The 24,909-nt window shown below is 39.3% G+C and overlaps 1 protein-coding gene across 1 annotated transcript in view; it reads left to right on the top strand.

Moving 5' to 3' along the window:
• pdhx (pyruvate dehydrogenase complex component X) overlaps nt 1-24,909 on the top strand; it is a 54,347-nt gene that overhangs the window by 8,810 nt on the left and 20,628 nt on the right. The window contains exons 2-3 of the mRNA XM_057836443.1: nt 12,165-12,248; nt 18,321-18,421. Coding sequence (XP_057692426.1) covers nt 12,165-12,248; nt 18,321-18,421 — 185 coding nt within the window. The remainder of the gene's footprint in view (nt 1-12,164; nt 12,249-18,320; nt 18,422-24,909) is intronic.

Raw genomic sequence — 24,909 nt, 5'->3', positions numbered from 1 at the left:
AAACAGCAGCTGATCTGACGATCGATCTCCATGTTTTGCAACGTGACGCTTTGTTTTGATTAATCTGCGCATGTCAGACGGCAGTTGTCAAACGTCCTTTCGGAATAAAGGCAGACACATGTAAACGCTGGATCGCAATAGATGAAGTGACATGTAAACAGCTGATCTGAAATTTCCATTCGGAATGATTTGAATCAGTATGAATAAAAGTCAGCATGTAAACGTGGCTATAGACCCTACCCACCTACGTCACAAAACCACGTGCTCGCTGTATGGTTCCGCCCACTTGTCCGTCATTTTGACTCTGTATTAGCATTGTTTTCAATTGATGGCGGAATTTAAAATGCATTTCATGGAAGACCCGGTGCTTTCTGATGCCGCAAACTCACTGGATCTGTTGCATAAAAGGCGTTATGAGGAAAAGCTTCGTTCTATACAGTTGCCAGATCCATATTTGATGCCCAAATCGATGTTTTTCGACCCACTGTCTTCGCCCTGTCTGCCTGACATCTGCTACGCAGATATTTACAATTATCTTGTCCACACAAAATCAGCCTATTCTCACGAAAATATGAAAAACTTCAAGAGCTTGGAGGCTTATAAATACTTCGTTGCTGGTTGGGTGAAACAGGTCCTCGTCCACGAAAATTCGACAGGAATCTATCTTGTGCTTGGAAAGGTGAGTTACGAAATTTTCAATTCAAAATCTTTTGTTATTGCTAACATCCACTGTCAAGTCTAATGTATTTCATGTCGTTTGTCAATGGAGTTAAGGCTTTTAATGTTTATATGGTTTAGCGATAGCACTCTCACTACATACATACGTGTATGTTGTCGGCGATTAGCCTAGCAATGATCTTAATTGTGGTTATTTGTCAGCCCCGTAGACGAGGCCAGTTTCTTTCACTTGGTACCAGCTAAATATTATTCAAAAAATAACGATGGTGGAAGAAAGGGAAGTCACAAACATCTTGAATTTGAAACTATGTCGTACTACGTCGTATGTTGTCGGCGATTAGCCTCGCAATGATGTTAATTGTGGTTATTTGTCAGCCCCGTAGACGAGGCCAGTTTCTTTCACTTGGTACCAGCTAAATATTATTCAAAAAATAACGATGGTGGAAGAAAGGGAAGTCACAAATATCTTGAATTTGAAACTATGTCGTACTACGTCGTATGTTGTCGGCGATTAGCCTCGCAATGATCTTAATTGTGGTCATTTGTCAGCCCAAAACCCTCTAAGTATATCTTAAATGCATCTTACCGGATATAAAATGACTACTACATAGTCTGTGGTGATTTTTTGGTGCCCAGTTTTCACGTCGAATTGCAGCCGTCCATTTCGCTCTCTTTGGATCCCTCGGAATACGGTAAAACTTCAAGTCTCTCCTTCCATCTTCTCTGTTAGTGCAACCAACAGCCACACACGCCTTCACCATTTTGATTATTAATGTTAAGGAGCAGAAAAACATGCCGTAAATAGGAGAAATGTACGTAGCCGTAACAGGTTAACACTATGTTTTGACGGACAAGTGGGCGGTACCATTCAGGAGAGCGGAGTTGTGACGTCACGTGGGTAGGGTCTATTGAAGCGATGTTCTGTTATGATAGATCTCAGCTACTCTCCCCATTAACGACGCTAGATGGTGCCAGATATTGAAGCGATGTTCTGTCATGACAGATCTCAGCTACTAGTTTAACCAGTTTGCATTATTTCATTGCAATGTTTATCCTTATTCAGATTTGTTTCAAGGCAAGGCAAGGCAAATTTATTTATATAGCACAATTCAACACAAGGCAATTCAAAGTGCCTTACATCACATGAAGATCATAAAATCACATTTAAATCAATACAACGTAAAAACCAAGACAAAAGATTGCATTTAATCACAAATAGATTAAAAATAAATAAATAAAAATAAAACAAATAAAAATAAAACAAAAACTACTACTACTAATAACAATTGAAATCAGCAATGGAGATCAGCACAAGAGCAGGTAGAAAAGCAGGTAGATTGAAATATATAGCCAGTTATGGATATGCAGTGCTAAACAAAAGCGTTTTTAGCCCTGATTTAAAAGAGCTAACAGTTTGAGCATACTTCAGACGTTCAGGTAACTTGTTCCAGACGTGAGGAGCATAATAACTAAATGCTGCCTTACCCTGCTTTGTTCTTGTTCTTGGAACATGCAGAAGACCGGTTCCAGACGACCTTAGGGGTCTAGATGTCTCATAGGAATCTAACAAGTCAAGCATGTATTTTGGTCCAAGGCCAGTGTTTTGTAGACGAGCAGTAGTATTTTATAGTCTATCCTTTGACTCACTGGAAGCCAGTGTAGCGATTTCAAAACCGGTGTAATGTGGTCCAGCTTCCTTGTATTTGTGAGGACTCTGGCTGCAGCATTCTGTACTAGCTGCAGCTTCCTGACTGATTTTTTATCAAGACCTGTAAATATACCGTTGCAATAGTCCAATCTGCTGAAAATGAATGCATGCATAAGTTTTTCCATGTCTTGTTGAGTCAGAAGCCCCTTAATTCTGGTTATATTTTTTAGGTGTTAATAAGCAGATTTAGTGACGGACTTTAGATGGCTATCAAATTTTAGGTCTGAATCAATAATTACGCCAAGGTTTCTGACTTGATTTGTAGCTGTAAGTGACATTGTGCTAAGTTGCCTGCTTATCTTTGACCTTTCCTTTTTTGACCCAAAAATGATTACCTCTGTCTTCTCCACATTTAACTGGAGAAAATTCTGCCACATCCATTCATTGATTTGATGAATGCATTTACTATGGGAGACTAAGGGACTATAATCATGTGGGGACACAGAAATGTACAGTTGTGTGTCATCTGCATAGGCGTGATAGGAGATGTCATACTGTTCCATTATCTGAGCTAACGGAAGCATGTAGATGTTAAATAAGAGTGGTCCAAGAATTGACCCGTGAGGGACTCCACACGTGAATTTGGTTCGTTCTGACTGATAGTTTCCGATTGACACAAAGAAATCCCTATCATGTAAATAGGATGTGAACCACTGAAGAATAGTGTCAGTAAGCCCTACCCACTGTTCCAATCTGCTGAGTAGTATGTTGTGATCAACCGTGTCGAATGCGGCGCTGAGATCCAATAGTAACAGAACAGATGATTTGCCTGCATCAGTATTCCTACGAATATCATTTAGGACTTTGATAAGCACGGTCTCGGTGCTGTGTTGTGGTCGAAATCCAGACTGAAATGAGTTAAAAAGATTGTTTTGCATCATAAAAGTCTGGATCTGTTCGAACACAACTCTTTCGATAATTTTCCCCAGGAATGTCAGATTTGATATTGGCCTGTAATTGCTAATGGTTGACGCATCCAGAATAGGTTTTTTTAGGAGAGGTTTTATTACTGCAGTTTTAAAGTCTGTGGAAACTCTCCTGTTTGGAGAGAAGTATTTATAATCTGAAGTATGTCTGGGGCTATGCAATGAAAAACAGTTTTGAAAAAGTTTGAAGGAAGGATGTCAAGGCAGCATGTTGTGGGCTTTAATTTTGACACAATTTCTGTTAAAGTGGCATAGTCCAAGAGGCTAAACTGTCTAAGATTGACGTGGGGGACATTTTGGGAGGCATTTAGTGTAACATTTGTTAATCTAGAGTTGCACACAGTCTGTCTAATCTTTAGTACTCTGTGTGTAAAAAATGCTGCGAAATTATTACAGGACACCTCAGATGCCAATTCCTGAGGTATTGATGCTTGTGGGTTTGTCAGTTTGTCAACAACAGAAAATAGTGTGCGAGTATTGTTGGTGTTTCTACTGATGATCTCTGAAAAATATGACTGTCTAGCATTTTTCAGTTCCTGGTTGTATTTGCGAAGACTCTCTTTGTAGATATCATAAAAAACTAGGAGTTTGTTTTTTCGCCATCTGCGTTCTGCTCGTCTACAATCTTGCTTTTGTTTTAAAGCTAGTATGGCATTTCTCCAGGGTGACCTCTTCTTTTTTGACAAAGTTTTTGTCTTAATCGGGGCAATAGTGTCAATTATAGTCATCACACTGGAACTGAAACTATTTACAAGTTCTTCCACTGGAGCTGTTGTAGGGATTAATGGTGAGGCATAGGCCTGTGTGAATAACGCACAAGTGTTATCACTTATGTAACGCTTCCTAATCACCTCTGTTTCCGTTTTCAGAGGATGGACAGGGGTGGTCATTTTAAACATAATGCAGTAGTGATCAGACAGAGCAACATCATTCACTGTGACCTCAGAGATGTTAAGACCTTTGGATATTATTAAGTCCAGTATGTGCCCTCTGTTATGTGTTGGAACTGTGACATGCTGAGATAAACCAAATGTATCCAAAATATTTAAAAGCTCTCTAGCACATCCTTCTTCAGGATTATCAACATGAATGTTAAAGTCACTCACTAAAACAACACAATCAAAGTCCATGCAGACAGAAGACAGTATTTTGGTAAACTCATCAAAAAACATTGTGTTATACTTTGGTGGTCGGTAAATTGTTACCAAGGCAGCTCTGCAAGGGCATTTTAGCTGAATGACAATATATTCAAAGGAATCAAACTGACCACATGAAATATTTGTGCATTGAAAACTGTCCCTGATCAGACTGGCAACCCCACCTCCTTTCTTATGGGTTCTTGGCGCACTAAAGAAATTGAAGTTTGTGGGGGTTTGCGTCAATCAGAACTGTCGAGCTATTATCTTGGTCTAACCAAGTTTCTGTTAGGAACATCATGTCAAGGTTATGTTTGCTGATAAAATCATTTATTAAGAAAGATTTGCCAGCTAAAGATCTGATATTTAGCAGAGCCAATTGCAGATTCCAGACTGGATTCACTGGTGAGTTTTGGGAATGACATACTATGCTTAACAGGTTGGCAGAGTTGATTGAACGTTTTTTATTTCTCACCAATCTAGCCCTTTTTTTGTTGTTTATCACCACCGGGATTGTTGAGCATACAGACTGTACTCCATAGGGCCCCGGCTTTTGCTGGGACAGAACAGTCTTTGTAATGTTGTCACAGCCTGGACCCGGTGCGTATCATATTGGTGTCGCCAACATGGCTTCCTCGATAGAAGGATAATACCGTGTAGTTCCAGAGTTGTAGTGCTTTGGCTTTGCCCCGAGAGAATTCCAGGGAAGGCTGGTTGGTTTGTTGCCATCTTCCCCTGGCACCTGTCGGGTAAGACAGGTACAGGGTGGAAGCGAAGACATGAACTTGAGGAGATCAAGAGACTGGTTAACCTTGCTATGTAGATCCATGGAGTCCCAACCAGGTTGACTCATTATTCCATCCAAACTAAGTCGTCGGCGGGGTGGCTTCCGGGACTGTGGGGATTTAGGTTTTAATGAGGCCTTAGCCTGACTGAGTCGGCAGAGTAGTGGCGTCTTGGAGTGTGAGGATTTGGTGCTGGATGGGGCCTTAGCCTGGAGTCAGCGGCGTGGTGGCGTCTTGGAGTGTGAGGATTTGGGGCTGGATGGGGCCTTAGCCTGGAGTCGGCGGCGTGGTGGCGTCTTGGAGTGTGAGGATTTGGGGCTGGATGGGGCCTCGTCAGCAGAGGATTGCAGGGTCGGGTGGTTCTCCTCCTGTTGAGCTGATGGAGCCACTTCTTGGGTCTCGTCTGAAGGGGGTCGATCACCTCCTGCCAGGGTCTCCTCCCGTTGAGGCAGTGGAGCCTCAGCAGAGGAGGGTTGGTCACAGCCTGGCAGGGCTGGCTTAGTCACTTCCACTTCAGCGACTGTAGGCTCCATTTTTGGAGGAGACGTTGATCCTGCATGCTCACCAGCCTCCATGTTTATCAGATGTTTTGGGACAGCTTGCCTCCTTTCGTCGAGATAAGCAGACTGCCTGTGCCTCAAGAGATAAAACATGCTGCTGCTTAGTAACCGCACTCCTGACTTATTTAGGTGAAGGCCATCGTTCTTAAAGAGATGCCTGCGCCCTGAAAATATGTTGAAATTGTCAATGAAAACATAGATTGTCCAGCGCATGTAGCTTTGAGCCATTTGATGAGCATCATCACTCTGCTGAAACCTTCATCCCCCAGCCTGGGCACGGGTATGGGTCCACTGAAAAACACCTCAGTATTTAAAGTTCCGACTTTGTTTATCAGTTCAGTGAAGTCTTGCTTTAGAAGCTCTGATTTTTGCTTTGCAATATCGAGGGCTCCTGTGTGTATTATCAGAGTAGTGGCTGTTGGATGCTGAGCAGCAATGCTCAGGATATTTTGTGAGGTATCAGACACCATTGCTTTATTAAAACAACATACTCTGGTATTGTTGCTACAAAAGTGTTTTATCCCTTTCACAGCAAAGTCGCCCACTATCAGAGTGCGGGGCCCAGTGGGTCGCTTTCTCTGTAGCCTGCTAGCACATGCATTAGCATCGTACCTCTCTTTCGAGCTGGGTGTTCCAACTTTCCCTGGGTCAGGAGTCTCGGAGAGTGGCGTAAATCTATTTTCCAGTGGAATTCTAGCTGCTTGAGGCACTTTGCTTTGAGCCTTTATCTGTGATAATTTTCTTTCAGGTGCCGGGCTGCAGCGGTGGCCATTCCTTTTCATCGTAAATCTGCCAGTGCTGGGTTCTGCCTGACAAACGACTTCTCGAGTTATATTCCTTCGGCTTTGCACCAAGCTGATTCCAGGGAGGACTGATTGTTTTAGTGAGATATTGACCAGGGTCCCATTGAGTCTCGATGGTGTTTGTTTGCATTCTGTAGGCCGGCTCCCCCTCGCTGTTTTGGGAAATCGGCAGAGTGGTTTCATTCCCGAGCTGTCCATTTACCTCCATATTCACTTCAAGCCGGTAGATTTTTGTTTCCAGTACTGCTATCTTCTGGAGCAGTTTGTGGTACTCATCCATTGACAGGGGAGGCATGTTGCTGCTACTTAGCTTCCCTTAGCCGAATTCCTCAGTTCCAGTCGCGATAAGGCAGACTTGTGTTCCAGTAAAGACAAAAAAGCACTTTAAAAGGCTCAAAAATGCTCAAAAAGCCTTTGTTTAAATATAAACAAGATTAAAAGAAAATTCCAAGACTTGCTGAGTAATTTAGAGGTGATTAACAATGATTAAAAAGATGATTGAAGCTTAAGAAGCAGGAGCAAAGCAGAGAGACGTCTGCACAGTAGCGAAGCAGCAGTTGAAAAAAAAAAAAAAAAAAAAAGACTACAGTTACAGTTAGACTTCACTTTGATAGTTAATGCAGTTATTGCAATTTTGTTGTTTTATCACAATAGATTGGTTTATTTACATTTCAAAAACCACAAGCCATTCATTTACGAATGTGATTGCACTTTAGTTTACATATTTAAGTGTTCAGATATTAAAATTTGAATGAGACAAAATAACATGCTTTTTCTCTCAAATATATTGTTATAATTTGTTTCAGATGTACTGTAATTATTTTCTGTTTAAAAATTAATTTGGTGTTCAAAAAGTCTTTTTCAAACTTGAGTCGTGAAAAAGAGGGGGTCGTCTTATATTCAGGGCCGTCTTATATTCAGGCCAATACGGTAATATAACAGGCATGAAAATCACTCACCTTTCGGCGAAATTCGCCGTTTTGAAGTCAAAAAGGGTGACCTACGTAAATTGTGTAAATCCGAGGAGAAAATTTTTGGGGGGTGGGGTCGTAAGTCCATCTAACTAACTAACGACATGTTTTATTGAAGTTGCTAAGCCTGTCGCGATATGCAATGAGTCCATTTATCACAAGGTAAATAAAAATTAGGGCGGTAATTGTCACGACTGCGTTTCATCACCGCGTGCGTGCGTGTAAATGACATATGAGTCTCCAGTTGTTGTGTCCAGATGTTTATTGGTCAACAACACGCCGTAGAATTACAGTTCACATGTACAAAATAAGGAAACACATCTATATTAAACACTGTAAACGTTAGCATTGCTACACTGAGACTAATGGGAAACAAAGACAACTTACTTTAGCCTGCTATAAAACATTGGCAGTCTTTTCCAAAACGCAAACTTGCAGTTAAAAGGTGACACTTCAAACATGAAAAATCGCTGGTTAACAGCATTTGCTAACAAAAAAATGGGGAGAAAAAATCTATTAGGGAAACAATAACCAATAACGATAAGTGCTTGCTTGCATGCTCCGCTTTTTTGCAGAGTGTAAAGTTGTTAGCGGTTTAACAAACATACTTCCGGTGAACATTTCAAAATAAAAGCACATCACGTTTGTCATATAGATAACGATTTCTGGAGTTAATCCCACAAACCTCAGAATTAATACTATAATATGTAAATTAGGGATGTCCCGATCCAGGTTTTTGCACTTCCGATCCAATACGATATTGTTTTGCACTTCCAATCCGATACCGATACTGGCCGATACCGATACCGGCCTATCTGAGCATGTGTTAAAGTTTAAAAGTTATTTAACCTCCTTACTTAGTTGTCAGACTCATGTTGAAAAAGGTTTTAGTACTCTTGATAACAACTAGCCAGCTGAATTAGGTGAGTTTGAATAACACACAACTGTTGGTAACAAGAAACTGACCTGTTTATTCAGTGACAAACACAAAACATTATAAATAACAAACAGAAATGGCATAGTCAGTCTGTAAAACGTGCAAATAATATTGTAAACTAGAGGTGGGAATCTTTGGGCACCTAACGATTTGATTACGATTACGATTCAGAGGCTACGATTCGATTATAAATCGATTATTGATGACCCCCCCCCCCCCCCCCCCTAGCTGCTTTTAATGTTTTGTACATTAGTTACAAAAGCCTTAAATAAACAATTATTTCGTATTAAGTTAACAGTTAAAAACAATAAATAATATACTCAAATCCCCATTCTGTATCAGCAGCTTTAAATTACATTCAATTAATTTAATGTGAATCAACCGTTAACGTTGTTAAAATTGCTCCTGTTATTCTATAATTTCCCTTTTTGTCTACTTTCGACATGTGAAAGTTTTAAAACTATTTCAAAGATAGATTCAAGTCAATATTTTACCGATTTAGGAGTATTTTAGCTAAAAATTTAATTAGGTTCGCTTGGAAGGTTCGCTACAACAGCCTTGCAGGGAAGTCTACTGCTTTAAGATGGCGGCCGTTTACTAACGCCCGCATCTAGCTTTCTGTCCATGTGCTGCTATCGCCACCGAGTCTATTGTGCATCTAGTCCTATATAAATATGATATCTACCGTAACATTATGTGGACGTACTTTGTTGCAGCTGTCGGCAGCAGTCAGGTATGTTGTTTTTTTATCTCGCGGCATGAGTTGAGCTAGAGCCGTGAGACGAGCATTGGCATTACCCGAGGGGCCGGGTAATGACAAGCATGATGTCTAGCTACTCTCATTCCGTTCCTCATTGTGTCACGAAGACCGCGCGGCGCACTGAGTTTGTTTTACTTCCGCTTTACTTGACATATTTCAATAATCGGAATTTGGATGTTTGCTAATCATTCTCAAATCTTCCATGGCCGAATCGCGAATAATCTAAGAATCAGAAATTTCGCACACCTCTATTGTAAACTGTCTTAAAAAAGCAAAACACACAAACAACCTCAGTGGAAAATCCGACAAACCCCACAAGCTATTAGATGCTTTTAATGTTTCGTGCATTAGTTACAAAAATTGTATAAAAAGCCTCTCAGGTTTAAATAAACGACTATTTCAGTATCAAGTTAACATTTTACAACAGTAAATAAAATACTCAAGTCCCCATTCTGTCTCCTGCTTTAAGATGGCGACTGTTTACTAATGCAAGTAGTTTTCAATACTTCAATGTTGCTAACGCCGTCGATTCTGTCATTTTGCATCTAGTTCTATATACATATGATATCGATTATCTACAGTAAAACGATGTTGACGTAGTTTGTAGCGGCTGTCAGCAGCAGTCAGTTATTCTTGTGTTTTGTATCCAGCGGCATGAGTTGAGCTAAAGCAGTGAGTTGAGCATTGGCATTACCCGGGTCTATGACAAGCATGATGTTTACTCTCGGGACGCAATGCGGTCCGTTCCCCGAAGATCGCGCTGTGTATTAGTTCCGCTTTACTTGACATATTTCAGTAATCGGAATTTGGATGTTTGTGAATCGTCCTCGAATCTTCCACGGCCGAATCGCTCAAGGATGTAATGACGGCTGGGCATGTTGTGCCGTGGTTCTAAGTGTTGGATGGTGCGTCTTTACTCACGAGAGATAATGGCTCGTCATCCAGAATGAATTCTTCAGCAATGACTTGTTATTCCCTGGGCTTTGAGACTGTCGAGTGCCAGTTTGTCACGCATAGCAAATGTTTCTGCCAGTGTTAGTTGCGTAGGACCTTTCTTTTTGTCTTTGGTTTTCTTAACATACTTCTTGTATTGTTTGTGGTACAAGTGGTTTGCTAAATGCTTGATTAGGTTGGTTGTATTAAAACTTCTTACAGCTTTACCACCACGCTTGACTTTATTGTAGCATATGTTGCACTCTGCCTCTTCGTCTTTGTCGTCTTTTAAGGTGAAATGATCCCACACAGCTGACATTTTTACAGATAAAGTCTCTCGGTAAATTGGGAGTGTATTGAGTGAATTGTAGTGTGTTGAAGGTGTGCCATAAAATGCGGACCAGATTTTAGGAAAACCGAAGCAAAAACTGGAATGGATTATGTATGATTATCGGTGCGCTAGAAAACCCGGACCGGTCTTTAAAAAACTGGATCGGTAGTCTGGATCGGAATTTTTCCGTGTTGGCCGATCCGATACCGATGCGCATTTTTTTGCCCATATCGGCGTCCGATCCGATCCAAATATCAGATCGGGACATCTCTAATGTAAATACTATAATACTACAGAATTCAGATTTTACACTAAGAATAACTATAAAATGACACCGTTTTTTGAAAATATGATTGGCAAATTAATATTATAATTATTATAATACGTAATATGTAGTAGTATACTATAATAATAATGCTAGATATTTTTTTTATAAGAATTGTTTTGAATAATGTTGGAAAGACAAAGTCAGTGTTCTGAATCTGTTACATTCCATTCTTTCACACTAGGAAATGCTATCAGCCAAGCCTGCACAATATATCGTTTGAACAAGGCCATCGCAATGTGCGCATGCGCAATAGTCACATCGCTTGACGTGCAATTGTTTTTCTTTTTTTCAACATTTAAACTTTTGTTTTACTTCATGAACTCAGCAAGTGTGCAGATCCTGGATTAAACTGAGTTATAAAATTAGGCCATTTTTCAGAGCATCGGATAAAATTAGGGCCAATGGGGCCATTTTTCAGAGCATCGGAATTTAAAAACAACATAAACTCATGTTTTTCTGCTTCATGCTCATACAGCACCACTCTCACTCTCCCTCCTGCCAAGCAGCACGACCAAACTGTTTTTTTTCGTCAACAGTGCAGCTATCCCGAACGGAGCTATTCAAGTTATTTGGTGAAAATTTTCTTGTTTTAATATCGCAATATAATACCTCAAACTCCCCAAAACTCGCAATAATAGTTTTTTTCAATATCGTTCAGGCCTACTATCAGCATTTGATCTCAGTGTTCATGTGTGATTAATTATTGTTATTTACATGTTTATTTGTACTTTAATAAAGAATTTAAGTGTTCCAAAATGTTTTTGTGAATTAATACGTGTCAACAAAAATTTCATTGCTAAATTAGTAAAAAATAAATAAATAAATTTTTAAAAATCGTTAGTCGACTAATTGTAAAAATAGTCGGCTGACTAATCGGGAGAAAATTAGTCGTTTGGAATTGGGACAGCCCTACCCGGAACATATTTCCTCCACACCTTTCTCAACTTTTTAACCCCTGACCCATTTTCATGCCTGATTAAAGCTCTAAAATTATATGTGTTGAAAAATTGGGCTTAAAAACATAGTTGTCATTTAAATTGTTTTATTAAGTTTTTAAACTATATATGGAATGCTTGGTACAGTAAAAAATATAGACAGTATTTCCATAGTAAGTTAAAATTAATGCAGCATATTGAAATTATTAAATCCCAAACAAGTTATTCTTCTAAACTTCGTGCAGTGTTAATACACCTAAATATGTATTGGATGGTTTCTATTCAAAATATTTTTAATAGTATTGATGCATTAATGTGCCTGCTCAAATGCTATCTGTGTAAGTAATGATGTTATGATCTTTCTGTCCGGCAGGTGTTGCCCCGCTAAATGTGCAAATGCCGGCTCTCTCACCCACCATGGAGGAGGGAAACATTGTAAAATGGCTGAAGAAAGAAGGTAAAACTTACTTACAAAATATGTAATGTATATCATCGAAACCCTCCCTTGTGGAACAAATACTAACACTGTCTAAGGCTGGAAGATCTTACCAAAAAAGATTTCCTCCACATTGCCCAATGTCAAATATTTTCACTTTTTTTTTCTTTTTAATTTTCTAGTTTATTTAATTGTATTATTAAACATTCAGCGATTAAAACCAGACCACAAAATGCGTGTACCTTCGCCACTAGTCCGGCAATGTGCAGTTTCCCAGGAAGCATTGACACACAAAGTTGAACCTTAAATATCAAAACTCTGAAGCGGCTGTGCTAACCACAATACTAGCCTGTATTGCAGTTAATCGTATAATTAACACTGAGAAACATTTTTGAAGGTGTGTGTTTTCTTGATCATATTTTCCACATGAAATTAACCATTTCAGAGACAGTGGTTACTACAGTGGGCAGCTACCTATGTTATTATTTCTGATCATGCCCACAGAGTTTTAAAAACACTTTTGAAAACAATCCTAACTTTGGTTATCATAACTCGTGCATGAATGGTTTAAGAGTTTCAGCTCAGATCTTGCTATAAGCGAGACAATTCTCACATACAGGGGCTTATTTGTGTCACTTCAATAAGATGTTGTCAATATCAAATACATATTGAGGAAAAAGATATAAAATTGTCAGTAAACTGCAAATTACCTTACTGGCAGACAAATAAAACATACCTTGTACTTTTTGTCATCTTGTAGTTATAGAATTAACATAACATAAAGGGGCACAAGCTAAAACTGTTTTTACCGATGTCTGTCGAACTGGGATTCTTTTTACCATTTAAAGTGATCCTCATTCTTGAATCAGCTCAAGCTGTGTGCAGACGCACTCCTCCGCGCTCCCAAGAGCAACTTATCTCAACCGATAAGCGCTCAGGGCAGGGCCAGCAAGCTCGACTCCCAGTATGGCTCCAAAAAAATTGAAATCTGGAGACTTGGATGAAATAAAATCCTCCATACAGAAATTGGAGGTCTCCTTGACTGGCTTGATTCAAAACCAGAATCAAGAAATTGTCAGAGAGCTCCAGTTAATGCGCGCTGAAAATGAGAAACTCAAGCAGGCGGTCGAGGAGAGAGATGTTCGCATCAAAAGGCTGTAAATTTTGGCTGACGATCTCGACCAGTGCCAACGCGCAAATGAGCTCATTTCGGGATTACAACTGACGCCTAGCCCAGGTGATACAGTAACGCAACTGGCAATTGCTAAGCTGAAAGAGTATGGAATAAACATGGAACCGCTGGACATCCGTCGTTGCTTTCTGCTCCCATCTGGGGGGAGAGGACCGGCGACGGTGCTCATGAAGCTGGCAGACCACAAGACCAAGACTGCCCTGCTTAACCAGCGCCGTCACCTGAAAGGGTCGAAGATTGTTTTGAATGACAACTTAACTCACCGAAATGTCGAAATTGCAAGAAAAGCACGTCAACTCAAGAAAGCTGGGAAAATAGCCAACACCTGGGTCTCAGATTGCAGGATCCTTATCAAGATGCAAAATATATAGATTAAAGCTATTAGGAGTCTTGACGAGCTAACCCCACTTGAATATTAATGATGACATCTGAAACCACACTTGATTAAAACTGGATGAGCAGATTGTAGAGTGCCATGATGACCCAAATGAGTAGCTTGATCTGGACCACAACTTCTACAATAGCTGGATAACTGTAAATACTACACAGCGGACCAGTATAACAACTCCGTGGATGTGGACGGTAAGCTGAAACTTATCAACGTCATGAGTCTCTACAAGAATTTTGAACACATTAAGGATTATCTACTAAAGATAACAAAGGCTTTGACTTTAATTTGCACGGATATAACATGGCACAAATTAATCGGGCATCTAAGGGGGAAGGGGGTGTTGCAATTACGATTGATAATCTCCTGGAATGTATTACAATTGAGCTCCTTATCCCCAATTGTAAAAACAGAACTATCTGCTGTGTCTACCGAGCTCCTGATTCAAATGTCCAGCTTACTGAGTATATGGAAAAGATTCTGTTTAAAATGAATAATAAGCATGTCTTTTGTTGTGGAGACATTAATCTTGGGATAAAATATGTACAACATGTTGTTTGATTTTACACCTTAGTAGTGTTGCAACGATTAATCGATTAACTCGAGTATTCGATTAGGGAAAAAATATTCAAATTAAATTTTGTTGCTTCGAGTATTCGTTTAAATAAAGTCGCGTTGTAATGGTTTATTTTGAAAGTGTTGGCATTTAGTTTTATTGATTAGCGTGGATACACAGCCCTCTGGTCTGCCTCTTTTCACATGGCTGAATCCAACTGCTCCCCGTTAAGACCAACATAAGCTTTTCTTTGAGCTAATATTTTTCAATGCATTCACAATTTAGTTTATAGGTAAATGTAACCGTCTTTTTGTGGTAGTATGTGTCTGAACCTTTAGCATTTTATAGCATTTAGCTAGAAGACTTTTTCTATGTAAATTAGCCAACTGTTCTTTTGTTGCACGTAGATACTCATTAAAAAAAAAAAAAAATTATACCGTTTGAGGCTCAGCTCAGGTATTTTAATTTTTCGTCTTCCTTATCCGATTACTCGATTATTCGAACTAACTAGTCCATCGATTAATCGACTACAAATATATTCGATAGCTGCAGCCCTACACCTTAGGAATGTACCCTTTAAAGAGACTTATAAGAAAAGCATTTTGAGTCACTACTCACACCAGCTGTGATAACGCATAATCACTTTTGCCACACACATAGCCACAACAAAATTTTCCCACAGCAAATAGATGCTAGAATGGCAGGGACATGACAAAGCTATAACCTTGTACGCCCTGAAATTCAGACCACTAATCTTGTGCAAGAGACTGCTGTGTCAACAACCGCAATCGAGCTGCTTGACTGGACGCTGAGTTATTGTAAACCCAGATTGTTGATTGTGTTATTGTACAGTTTGTGGCCATGTGATGTATGTAACTGTACCATGTCTTATTGTGCATCTTTAGCTGTATGGGGGGGGGACTGATAAGAATAGGCTTCCTCCCGTCTGCCTTTGTGGTCTTCTTGGGTTCCTTGCTTCGGTCAAATCATATCACATTTTGTAATTGTCAATGATTGTCTATGATACCGATGATGATGACAATAAATATTTCATTTATTCATTCATTCTCTACCTTAAATACATGTAGGCTGTAATAAACCACAATTGTTCTCTTGTATTAAAATATGTTGTTAGAAACACATAAAATGTTAAATCAATAGCAATATTTTATGTCATATAAAATATATGTCATATATTTTACTACATATTTTGACCGTCAGTTGGCGCCATGGTTTGCGGGCTCTCAGTGATGACGTCATTGGGATCTTTCCAAATGTGTAGCGTGTTCAACAATTTCTTATTGCTGCCTAAACTCGCGAAGTAAAATGCCACGATGTCCTGCTTTTGGATGCAATTTCCAGTCAAATGGAAACAAGGGGAGTGAAGTGAGTGGTCAAGCTGGAATTATTATTTTTAGTGAATAAATGTGCATAAGTGGAAGCTTCTCCCCCTTTTTGGTCCCTGTATGCACGTATCCTACATACCACGCATTTTTCCTGGATCCTCAGTCTAGTAAGGGATCCGTCTATTTTCCGGATCCGACGGTCCCACCGCGTCTGCAATATTGGTTTCGGATCTATTTTTTTTATTCGTCGGTCCCACATCGGCTTTTCGGATCAGTCTATTTTGTGGAATTGACGGTCTGATCGCGGCTGCACTATTGCCATGGGATCGGTCTAATTCCTGGATCTTCGACTGAGTAAAAAACGTGGATATGGATTACTATTGCTATCTTTTTTGTTGACTATTATTCGTGGGAGTTTTTCCCCAAATCATACCAAATAATCAAAGCACTACGGCACGCTACAGTGACGACAGTGACTCTGACATGGACCTTACAACAATGTTGGAGTTCGTTAGGGAACGCGTGTTTGCGTACTACTGAGCTCCCGAGTGAAGAGTGGTCAAGGTGGAAATATTTTTTGTGGATAAAATTTGCATAGGTGGAAGCTTCTCCCCTTTTTGGTACTTTTATACACGTATCCTACCTACCACGCGTTACAATGTACAAGACATGGATTACACAAGGTGTACTCTTTGGCCTGTACTGTATGTAAAGCACACGACAGCTCTGGATGCTAACAATCTACATAATTATATTGCGATAAGTTTAAAAACGCAATATGCTTACCTTGAATATCTGCTAATAAAACCGGAGTTCCCAACAGTATACACTCACGCTCCCAACCGGAGTTCCCAACAGCATACGCTCTCTCGCTCTGTTGTCATTGAGACTTTTGCTCAACTTTTGTCTTATCAGGTATTTGCTGCACGCATTTTTCCCTGAAGCTCGTCTTGTGAATGACCGACAGTGCTGTCCTGCTCCTCACTTTTCAGATTTGGTTCAAATAGGAAGGGTAGAACCGACGACACATTGGGAAAGCTAACGAGTGACACGCTGGAATTTCGGCAACGGGCCCGGTGACGTCACGCACTGCGACGCAACAAGAATGGCGACCTATCACTTAAAACAATTTTACAAACTTTATTAAAACAAAAACATTAAGAGGGATTTTAATATCAAATTATTACAACTCATACTAACATTTATCTTTTAAGAATTACTTGTCTTAAAAATAGAGGATCCCTTTAAAAAAAAACTTCAGTGATCCCTCCTTTTTTCGTGGTTAGTAGGGACTGCCCCCCTCCTATAAAATGTTTTTTTTGTTTGTTTATTTGTGTTCAATGTATTTTCAAGACCATATGTCGCACCATATTAAAAGGCGCAGGCCCATTTTTGGTTTATATTTTTGTATTTAAAACACACACACAAGGCATTATTGGGCGCATGAAAAACATACGCTAGCAGGTGCGCTAGCTTGCGTGCTAGCGTTTATTTTTATTAAGGCAACGGGAGCAAAACTGAGTTCAATTGTATTTTAATAAAGAATTTAAAAAAGTACTCACAGCAATCTTAATCAATCCACAAATCCATCGAAGTCCTTGTCTTCTGTATCCGAATTGAACAGCTGGGCTCCTCCTTCTGAAAATGATACCAGTTTTGTCGAAAACATGAACAATTGCAAATTGTGGCGTAACCCGCCCGGCGCTGCCTCCCAGTCTTCGTAAAGCTGTGTTCGCCATTCGCCATCCATTGCTCCCACCCGGCTCGCAACTTGACTTTGAACACCTGATTTACACCGATTCACAGCAGTTGGAGTTCCTTTGTCAAGTCTCCCAGAATGATTACAAGCTCAGAGTTCATCAGATTGTACTGGGGGCATGCCCCCTATCAGACACAACCTTCTCCCTTTAAGATTCTCATGCGGCTCTCACTTACGTCAGCCTTTTCAAAAATCCAGTCAAACAGACACATATTGTTACTCGGTCCACACAATAGTCGCACCGTCCATTTTGGAGAAAATTGTTGACTTTTGGGTGCGTCTTATGGTCGTGAAAATATAGTATTCAGCCCCCCCCAAAGTGTCATTTGAAAAAAATACAAAAAAAAAAAAAAAAAAAAAAAAAAAAACTTAAATGTATATGTATTTGTTATAGATGTATTTTAAGCACCGCAAATGTTTTATGATGTAAATGAGATTATATATATATATATATATATATATATATATATATATATATATATATATATATATATATATATATATATATATATATATATATATATATCACCTCTCCTGAAGTCTACAATGATTTGAATATCTTTTATTTTCTTTTTAAATATAATAACATTAGACTCCAGCGGCTTCTTCTTTGACTGACAATGATGATTGTGATGATTGTGATGATAATGATGAAGAAACACCTGTGCACTTTGATGAAGATGACTAAATGCACAGGTGTCAAGGGAGCCTTATATTGTACGTCAAAAATCAGCAATAACTGAAACTGCAAATTTTGAAGCGTAAATTGGCTAGGGATCTCTGTATATACCGGTATGGTAATATAATGTCTTTTAAAATGTGATTTCCATTCTTTGGACTCTTACATTGCAGGTGAAGCAGTGGCGGCAGGCGATGCCCTCTGTGAAATTGAGACTGACAAAGCTGTAGTCACCATGGAATCTAATGATGATGGTATCTTGGCAAAAATTTTGGTGAGAACAAATTCCAAAATCACAAATCATTTACTGCAATGGTTTGATGACACGGATAGACTGTTTTTCCAGGTAACAGTGGGAGCAATTGGTTTGGGATTTTGTCGTTTTTGTGAACTATTGAAAGCTTTGCAACCTTTGAACTTCTGACAAACACTTAATGTCACTCTTTGAGTGTGTCAAATTTGGTAAAATCGGGCCATTCCCTCTTCAACCTGATTTTTTTGATTAGTGATTTCCAATACTTATCGGGAGTACTTTGGTACAAAGCCTACCTAAGAACACTTGCAGACGCTTATAATACAAATTTGTAATATTTCAAGAACATCTGTCGAGCCATTCAGAGTTCGATAGGGAACACACACGCACGCACCTACACACCTATGTACACACACAGAAATTTCCAATTATATAGTATACGTTTAGATATACATGCATGGAACAAAGTTGTTTTCCAACAGTTCTCAGTTGTGTACATTGTTTAAAAAAAAAGTAAATTAAGATAAATAATATATATTTATATATATATTAAAAATAATATACATTAAAGCCTAACACATAATGAAATGTAGTGCAATTCAGATTTAAAAAAAATAATAATAATAATTACCAGTATATTTAATGTCCCTGATATTTGAAGATTTCCACAGTTTGTTTGGTCTGAGAGTGGAATGTGTGTAAAGAGATGGGGTGATGGATTTCACATCTCTGGGGGAGAAGCTGCGTTTCAGCCTGTTTGTGTAGGTGCTGATGTTCCTCATTAGTGGGTGCTATCTGCAGCTATTTGACAAGCCCTTTTTTGATCCCGACTTTTGTATATTGAGTCCAGAGGTAAGATCTTCAGCCTGTGTGTGGACCATTGTTGTTTTTGGCAGCCCTTTCAATTTTTGTTTTAGTCTTAGTCTTTTAGACAACAATACCTATTAGTCTTCATCATATTTTAGGCATTTCAAAATGTGTTTGTCTTCATCGTTTTAGTTGAAGAAATCACATACAAATTTTGGATAGTTTTAGTCGAGTTACTCATAATGTTTTTGTCTGTAAAATTCAAAGGTTTTTGTCCAACAATAAAGGTTTCCAACAATTTCGAATGAGCAGAGACAGACGAGCATATATTGTAGCATCTACAAGGACAACGCCAGGGATATTAGTTAAATGCCATTTCGCCAACTGGCTCTCCTCTGTAATTACTGGTCAGCAAAGCCAAGTGACTCTGCTTTAGACTGCCCAGTGTTTTTAGAGGATGCTAGCCATTCTGAAGCTAATGCTAGGAGATACATTTAGCATCTGATGATCACTCAGCACAGACCTTTAAAGGCTAAAGCATAAGGGTGTAACGGTACATGTATTTGTATCGAACAGTTTCGGTACGTGGTGCTTGGTTCGGAACGGAGGCGTACCGAACGAGTTTCTGACGTAATGTAACCCTTACTTTTCGAGGCTGTGAGTCGATCGGGTTACAGTTTCTTTGTGTAGATTATATTTACTCCGTCTCCTCTACTATAATGAGGACCAACACGGTAGGATAGTATATAACCCAGAAACGTCAACAGCGCGTAACATGGCCGCCGCGACAACGCAGTGAAACGCGGGCGTTAAAGTCAATCAGCCAATGCACACCAGTCGCAGTGCAGCCGCGTGTTCGACGCGTCCCAGAAGTGGCTCAACACGACGCACGCGAAAAGAACGGCAGTTTATTATTTGACGCGAGATGCAACCCTCCTGCGTCAATACTACTAATGGTAGCTAGGATCGGGTAGACCTGAAGTCACTTGTGTAAAAATACATTGGATCCAGTCGATTTTCAAACTAATATGCAATTGTAACCCACTTTTTGAGTCCATCAGATCTCTTGAGTGGTAGATCGGGGCACAGTCGACTTGTCTTTGTTGATTTACTGCTGTCTTCTCTGCTATAATAATAACCAACACGGCCCCGTGTTCAATACAAAACCCTCCTACCACAACAAAACAAGTAGTGCAACTACTAATATTCACATAGGAATTAAAGGTATACAACATAAAATATACAATATAAATGACACATTACATCACATTTGTAAACTATAAACACATAATAAAATAAATAATAGCCCATTTAAATAAAATAAATTGAAATGCGCTAAAACACCTGTAATTAAATAATAAGAATAATACACAGATCCTGCTTACACAATTAAATTTATTAATTTCTGTGTGGCACTGTAACTTGAGAAAATCCACCAATAAAGCTTTTGAAAACCGTTCATAAGAAAAAAAATAATTCATTGAGGCATTTCATTTGTAAAATACATGTTAAAATCTTTGTCATTGGGATTGCTTTTCTCTTTAGCACAGGACTTCTTTTTTCTTCTTTCTTTCAGAAAGAAAGCTGACCAGTACGCGGGGTCTGAAAGGCAAATTGTTGTTGGATTATCTTTGAATACCCGCTACTTTTTGAGCAGAATTCTAGCTTTGTATAGGCTAATGTTCCTATTGTTGAAAGCACAAAGGTGTGTAATAAACTACTAGCACATTTGTACTTTGCATTTTGTTTTCTTACGGTACTGAAAATGAACCGAACCGTGACCTCAAAACCGAGGTGGTGGTGGTGGTGATGTTATACTTATACATACCGAACGGAGATTTTTGTGTATCGTTACACCCCTACTAAAGGAGCATTGCATATTCTTTCTTGCTAAGATAAGAAAACGAATCTTACTGTGTTTCCAAACAAGCAAGATGAAGCGCAGCCTCGCTCTAGACGCGACCTAAACTCCAGTCAGGAGAGTGAGGGAAAGGCGCAGCACTTGTCACATGCCTGACATGACCCAAACACTGCTAAGATGCAAGCTGACTTACTACACGTACAATATGAAATGAACATATGACAGAAACTGTTGCATTTTTGTGTCGTTGTCGTTTCGTCAGAAAAAAATCTGGCATTCGTTTTAGTCTCCCAAGCCATGTTTTTAGCTCGTCATCGTGACGTCATCGTCATGAAAAAATTGTTCATTGTCAAAATATTTTCGTTGTGGTCAATGTTGATGAAAACAACATTGATGTCGACCAAGGGATGTTGATTCCCAGGAATTTGATGTTGTCCACCCTTTTACATCTTCCTTGTAAATGCGCAGAGGGGTGTGTTCCATCCTCGGCTGTCCTGAAGTCTACAATGACCTTCTTAAGCCTGAGTTATGCTTCTGCGTTGTGGTGACGGCGAAGCTACTACGGCGTCAATGAGCATTCGATAGTTCTGCGGCAAGGGAACGTGTTACTCTGTTATTCACTAGAGGGGTGTGGCGTTGTGTTTGTAAGGTTTGGGGGGGACTCTTGTCGACTTCCTCTCGTATTCTTCCGGTTACACAATAATGCCAACGGAAACGGAACGCTTGAATGTGGATCTTCAGCTCATCAACATTGAACAACAAATGTTGATCATACTGTAATGTCCATAACTAAGCGTTGGTCCTTTAAGAGGCGATCAGATTGGGGAGTGGTGATGTAGCAGGGAAGCGAGTGGAAAGAATGGGAGAAAGCGAAAGTTAGCGGTCGCATGTTGCGGCAGCCTGCTGTTATTTTGTTATTTGTTTATTTTATTGTTGCCACAATAAAATGGGGAAAGCCATCATCGACTCCTCTCCTTCTTCCCACCATCCATTATCATAAAAGCACCCAGGCACTCTCAATCACTGATTTATCAAGTGTGTGAACTGTTGTTGAAAATTAAACATCAAAACAACTCTTTTGACACCAAACCTGTGCCTTATTCTTCATATACTTGAAGTGTGAAATGTAAATAAGTCACAGACTCACAGCAAACATAATAAATGATATGGTGCACCAACCAAAAATACAACATAAAGTGATAAAAAGCTGGCAGTTTTTGGCCAAGTGTGTCACCGCTTCGGGTGGCTATTCGCTTCCGAACACGCACGTACTTGTCTCGGTGGTTCCTCCATTTTTTTATGCAATCGCTGACGTAGTCATTTGGCAATCTTATAATGTCTTTACGAGACATTGCATAAGTTGTCGTACTTGCTCTTCGATGATACTTTCGTCGGCTTGGTCCTTTTTTGTGTGTAGCAAAACAATTTTTGAAAAGGGCAGTGATTTCGCGCTGAACCAGAAACAAAAGTCAGAGCGGACCAATCACAGTCCATTTGCGCCACGTCACCACGTGGTGAAGTGTTGACCAGTCAAAAAATTGTGGAGATGCACGTCAGACTACGGCGAAGGGTCATAAATTGGGTCTGCTTTGGCGGCGTAGATCTGCCGCAGAAGCATAACTCAGCCTTTAGTCTTACCAGTGTTTAAAACAAGGTTATTGTCCTAGAATTAATTAGCGACAGCCCACACTCGTTGACCTGTGCTTTTTGACAGAAGGCTGAGAGGTTGCTCGCCCATAACTGGAACGCATAACAGAAAGGACATACTGTAACTCGTAGTCTGAGGCTCCCTCCAGTAGCTGCCTGTAGACTTAGAGTTCTTTTCTAGATTCTGTTTTTCGTCTTCACAGCTGTAAATTGTATTGCCCAGCTTTGTGTGGCAGAGCTGCAACATCCTTGTAATCCTCCCCTGTGCTATTCTATTCTATTCTATTCTATTCTATTCTATTCTATTCTATTCTATTCTAGAGGAGAGAAAGCTTTTTCGGTTGCTAGTTCAAAGCTATGCTGTGACCCTTCTGTTTCACATCAGACAAGCAGCTGCAAAATATGTCCGATTTAGGGTGGTTTTTGGTTTTATGGTTCCTTTTTATCACTAATCCATGCAATCGCAGTTGGTATCATGATCGGCAGACCTCACTCAGGGAGGATTGTATGTGAATTGGCAGCATAAACCCTCATTTGAACACTCATATTTTTTGCTTCATGCTGGCTTGGGCGTTTCCCTTCTCCGACATTCCCTCACTCAAGTCTTTCTTTGCTACAGTGGGGATGGTAGTTTCCATAGCAACCACTGAAGAATTGGGGGTAGGAGCTGTAGAGCCAAGGCAAAGACTGATGGACTGTAAAACCCTAAGGCTAAAAATGTGATGTGGACACCAGTTAATAAGATAGCAATCAGACCATCGTTACAAAAAAAGTTGGGACATCTTGTGAATAATAACTGAAAGCAATGATTTGGAATTTCCATATTTCATTCAGAATACAACACTGATGTTTTCTGTTTAAACTGAAAAAAAAGTGTTAGTGTTTAAGAAAAAATATTTTCTATTCCATGGTGTCAACAAATCTAAAAAAAAAAAAAGTTGGGACAAGGCCATTTTCACCACTGTGAGGCATCCCCTCTTTAGATTAGAACTGTCCCAGTGTCTTAATATATGCCTCGAACTGTTCAACTATATTGGGACTTCTTTGTCGCTCTTTAAGATGCGCCAAACGTTCTCTATATGAAACAGATGTGTACTGCAGGCTGGCCATTGCATTACCTGAATCCATTTCCAAATTTTCATATATTTTTTTAAATTATATATATATATATATATATATATATATATATATATATATTAGGGCTGTCAAACGATTACAATTTTTAATCGAGTTAATTACAGCTTAAAAATTAAGTAATCGTAATAAATCGCAATTAATCACAATTCAAACCATCTATAAAATATGCCATATTTTTCTGTAAATTATATATATATTCTGTAAAATAAATTGTTGGAATGGAAAGACACAAGATGGATATATACAGTGCGGAGAGCAAGTATTTGATACACTGCCAATGGGAAAACCCATTGGCAGTGTATCAAATACTTGTTCTCCCCACTGTACATTCAACATACGGTACATAAGGACTGTAGTGGGCATTTCACTCTACTGTCATTTAAATCTGTCTATGCTGTCCTCACTCCGAAGCATCTACTTTTTCCAAAGCTAGACAGCTAGTGAACGACGCCTTAATAATCAGACTTTTCCGTTTTTCATCTGATTTATTAATAAAATAGCCTCAAACCATTGTCCTCTTTAGACCGTCGTAAAACTATTATTGCTATAACTATTGCATTAGCAACAACGTTAGCTTAGCACGCTATACAGGTTCACTAAACATAAACAAAAAGCGTCTCATACAAAAAATAGAACATTTCGCTTACCAACATAATATGTACATTCTTTACAACAACCATACTTACGGACAAATCTTGTCCAAGGATTATATAAGCACATTACAACGTAGGCGTCAGCCCGAGACGTCGTGCAGCCATATTGAACTGGCAAGAAAAAAAATAAACCATGTCGCAAAGCGACCACAAGAGTTCGCTGTTAGACAGCACAAAAAGCCTGCTGTAAAACTTACCAAAAGGCAGAATACTGTCTGAGCGGGACATGTGCGTTAATTGCGTTAAATATTTTAACGTGATTAATTAAAAAAATTAATTACCGCGCGTTAACACGATAATTTTGACAGCCCTAACATATATTCTTCTAATGATTTGTTTTTTAAATATGTAGTAGTTGTAATTAACAGTCGGTTTTCATTCCTGCAGCTACTAGTAATTTTCTA

This window comes from Corythoichthys intestinalis, chromosome 5 (assembly GCF_030265065.1).
Source record: "Corythoichthys intestinalis isolate RoL2023-P3 chromosome 5, ASM3026506v1, whole genome shotgun sequence".
In the NCBI taxonomy this organism is placed as follows: domain Eukaryota; kingdom Metazoa; phylum Chordata; class Actinopteri; order Syngnathiformes; family Syngnathidae; genus Corythoichthys; species Corythoichthys intestinalis.
The sequence above is the reverse complement of the archived record's forward strand: the minus strand, read 5'-3'. Positions and strand labels throughout refer to the sequence as shown.